The following is a 3,817-nucleotide window of genomic DNA, read 5'->3' on the forward strand; positions in this document are numbered from 1 at the left end:
AAGATTCTCTCCAATGCTTGAAATTTAAAAAGATTTATCTTTAAAACCGTTAATTCAATCGATGATCTGTTTTCACCGTTGGCTTTGGCATGGCAAGATCTTCGAAACTAGATCCCATGTCGACATATTTTGACAAACTTTTTTTTCCTTCCGTAATTACCACATTGTTCCACTTACTTGCTATATTATTAACCACTTACTTGCCCAATAAAAATAACTTAATTGCCATATTGTTTGATGTCGTTTCGTGCAAAGATTGTCGATGCTTATAAATGCAGTCCCTAAAATGTTTTGATCTGCTTGTCATTTTTAGTCTACTAAGTTGTCATGTGGTCTCATAAAGCTTGTAGGTGCTTATAAAATCACAGTTGCCACATATATTTTTTGTGTTTGTCATTTTAATCCTACCTCGTTATCATATTGTCTCATACAACTTGTCAGACATTGTGAAAAAATAGTTTACTGTATTTATCTATTGAATTCTATCCTCGATTGTTATGTTGTGTAGTAATAAAAGGACATTTGATTATTCTGAAACGTAGTTGTGGTAGTGTTTTGTTGTGTTGGTCAGTTAAATTCTACTCAAATCTCATATAAGCTTGTCAGTTGTTATAAACACTATGGTTGTCGTATTATTTTACAACCCTTGCCATTTAAATTATAACTAGTGACCAGTTATTTTATAACGTTCATGCATCCCCGCCACCTCACTACCACGAGTATTCTATGTTGTAAAGAAAAGTAAACCAAGGATGCATAACATAACATGGAGTCAACATTATTCTGTAAATTATCTGTAAAATAGAAGATGTGTGCTAGTTGCAAAAACACAACAAGCTTCTACGCAAAAAAAGCATCACTATCACCGGTCGCTCTAGCGAAACACGTTACAATGGTGTACTATTGCAAAATATTATAGCATACCAACATCACATGCTTGCTGAGTACTTGTAATGCATGCAGAGCACATGTAATTCACAAGTATCATCCCGTAGCACCTTGTAGCAAAAACTGTAGCGGGATAGCGACGGGAGCGGGAATCCTAGCCCACGAGCCCGAGCCCGCCGCAGGGGGACGCATGCGTGCACACGCTTTAACTTAGATATTTCTAAAAGTAAAATTTTAAAAAACGTAAACGTGAGTTTTTTTAATAGAAAACGAGGCCGTGGCCTCACGTGCTCCTAGGCAGGTCGTTGTAGCGTGGAGTTGGATCGCCGGATATTGGCGTTCAAAATTAAAAGGATAGAGATGGATCGATATTGGGTATACGATCGGGTTCCCCGCGAAAAAAGATAGAAAATTGATTCCTTGTGCGAGTAGGGATCCAAACCTGCGACGACTCGGAAAAATGGAATCGAAACCGTTCCAATCTGTGACTCGGAGTAGTTACGGAAGACGAGAGGTTGACATCGTTAAGATCTCCTTGGAGCACACCGGCAAAAAAAAAAAAAAAAAAAGAGCAGGGAACTGCAGTTTAAACTAGGAGCTGATCACGCGACGGGATTGGATTGGATTGAACCCTAGTTAGCCTCTGGGCAGAGCGACAACTGCGGAGTCGAGGAGATCGGATTATTTTATCTATCTATATCTACCTCCCGCACGTACGTACGTCGTCCTAGATCGTGCAGCCATGGCGCCGATCGGCGATGATGAGAAGGGCTACAGCGATTTCGACGACGAGGAGGACCCGATCGTGCTCGAGTCGGACGACGACATGGCGACGGTGCTGTTCGCGAGGAAGCAGAAGTACAAGGTCCTCTCCGTGGACGCCGTGCGCGCGCTCCAGGCTGAGTGCATCGCCGGAGTCGCCGACCTCATCCAGGTCCCGCCGTCGCTCGCGGCCATCGTCCTGCGCCACTGCCACTGGAGCGCCCTCGTCGTCCAGGAGAAGTGGTTCTCCGACGAGCAGGGCCTCCGCGCCGCCGTCGGCCTGCTGCCGCCGACCGGCGACCCTGTGGCCGCCGTGGCGGAGCCCAAGCGCAAGAAGGGTAAGAGTAAGGCTAAGAAGCTCACCTGCGACCTCTGCTTCGACGCTCACCCTCCAGGCCAGATGAGGTCGGCAGGGTGCGGCCACCTCTACTGCCGCGTGTGCTGGCGCGGGTACGTCCGCGCGGCGGTGGAGGACGGCGCCCGGTGCCTGTCGCTGCGGTGCCCCGAGCCGTCGTGCTCGGCGGCCGTGATCCGGGACCTGGTGGACGACGTGGCCGACGAGGAGGACAAGCAGCGGTATGCGGGGTTCGCGCTCCGGTCGTACGTGGAGGAGAGCAAGAGCATGAGGTGGTGCCCCGCTCCGGGGTGTGGCCTCGCCGTGGAGTACCTCGGCGGGGAGAGCCTGAGCGAGCAGCTGGACGTGGTGTGCGAGTGCGGCCACGGCTTCTGCATCCTGTGCGCGGAGGAGTCGCACCTGCCGGTGCCGTGCCGGACGGTGCGCGAGTGGAAGGCCAAGAACAGCTCCGAGTCGGAGAGCACCAACTGGGTGCTGGCCAACACGAAGCTCTGCCCAAAGTGCCGGCGCCCCATCGAGAAGAACACGGGGTGCAACCACATGACGTGCCGTGACCCCTGCGGCCACCAGTTCTGCTGGATCTGCCTCGCCGACTACCGCGGCCACACCACCTGCAACCGCTACGAGGTGGACGAGATCGAGGCCCGGCAGACGTACGCCAGGGCCTCCCTCGACAGGTACATGCACTACTACGAGCGCTGGGTGGCGCACGAGCACTCGCGGCAGAGGGCCAGCGAGGACATGTTCGAGCTCGAGAGCGCCCGTGAGGGCTACGTCGACGGCAGCGCCGCCGCTGAGGAGGCGCAGAGGCAGCTCGGCTTCCTCATCGACGCATACAGGCAGATCCTCGAGGGCCGCCGGATGCTCAGGTGGACCTACGCATACGGCTACTACGCCGACTGGGACAAGCTCAACCTCCTCCAGTGCCTCCAGGGCGAGGCCGAGGGCTCGCTCGAGCGCCTCCACGGCATGGCCGAGGCCGAGCGCACCGGCAGCGAAAACTACTACGGCGGCGACGGCGGCGTCTCATCCTACTTCGACAGGCTCACCAAGCTCACCAAACAGACCCACGATTACTTTGAGAGCATGGCAGAAGCCTTCCAAACAGATCTCGACTAGCTGCTCGATCGCCCCTGCTTCCTAGTTTGTTACCTGCAGGCAGGAACTTGACTTGTTACTGTTAGGATTTAATTAATTAGTTTAATTAAAGAAATCTTTGTTTATGGAACCAACAACGGTTTTCCTCCCGAGAAGTCACGTCCATAATCTAACGGACGCGTCCCTCTATTCCCTTCTCCTGTAACAATCACGCCTGTGCGACGTGCCCCTTTCAGGGGTATATATTTGTACATCATCGCTATCAATAGAAATCAATCATTACTGTTCATTAATACGTTATCACGCACGTCTCTCCCGCGAGAGCGACAGGCCACGTACAGTGAGTACCTGGATGGACAAGGGGTTCCTTTTCGATTTCCATTTTAAAGCTTCTCTCTAGTTCGAATATATAGAACTTCCTTCTTAGAAATGGAATACCTTCACCTTAGAAGGGTGTTCTTCCTACTAGTTCAACCAGATCTACCTTTTTCAGCTAAGCCGATTCCAATGATCGGACGGACAATACTTGCTTAACTTGTCGGAGAAGATACCGAAACGGTGAGGATGTCGTCCCTCGCCTCCCTTCTCCTTGGTCTTCTCTGGGAAGAAGGACGCCGTCACTTCCTTGCCGAGCAGCGCCGCCGGTTCGTCCGCCATCGATGGGGGGCACCACCAGTAGTTTCTGGCCTTTGCATTAACCGCCGCCAGAACTTC

The 3,817-nt window shown here is 51.8% G+C and overlaps 1 protein-coding gene across 1 annotated transcript; it reads left to right on the forward strand.

The window, feature by feature from the left end:
* Positions 1-1,630: 1,630 nt before the first annotated feature.
* On the forward strand, positions 1,631-3,124 carry LOC123406964 (probable E3 ubiquitin-protein ligase ARI7). The gene has a single exon (XM_045099981.1). It carries the CDS (start codon positions 1,631-1,633, stop codon positions 3,122-3,124), a length of 1,494 nt encoding a protein of 497 aa, XP_044955916.1.
* Positions 3,125-3,817: the final 693 nt, after the last annotated feature.

This window comes from Hordeum vulgare, chromosome 7H, assembly GCF_904849725.1.
Source record: "Hordeum vulgare subsp. vulgare chromosome 7H, MorexV3_pseudomolecules_assembly, whole genome shotgun sequence".
NCBI classification, from domain to species: domain Eukaryota; kingdom Viridiplantae; phylum Streptophyta; class Magnoliopsida; order Poales; family Poaceae; genus Hordeum; species Hordeum vulgare.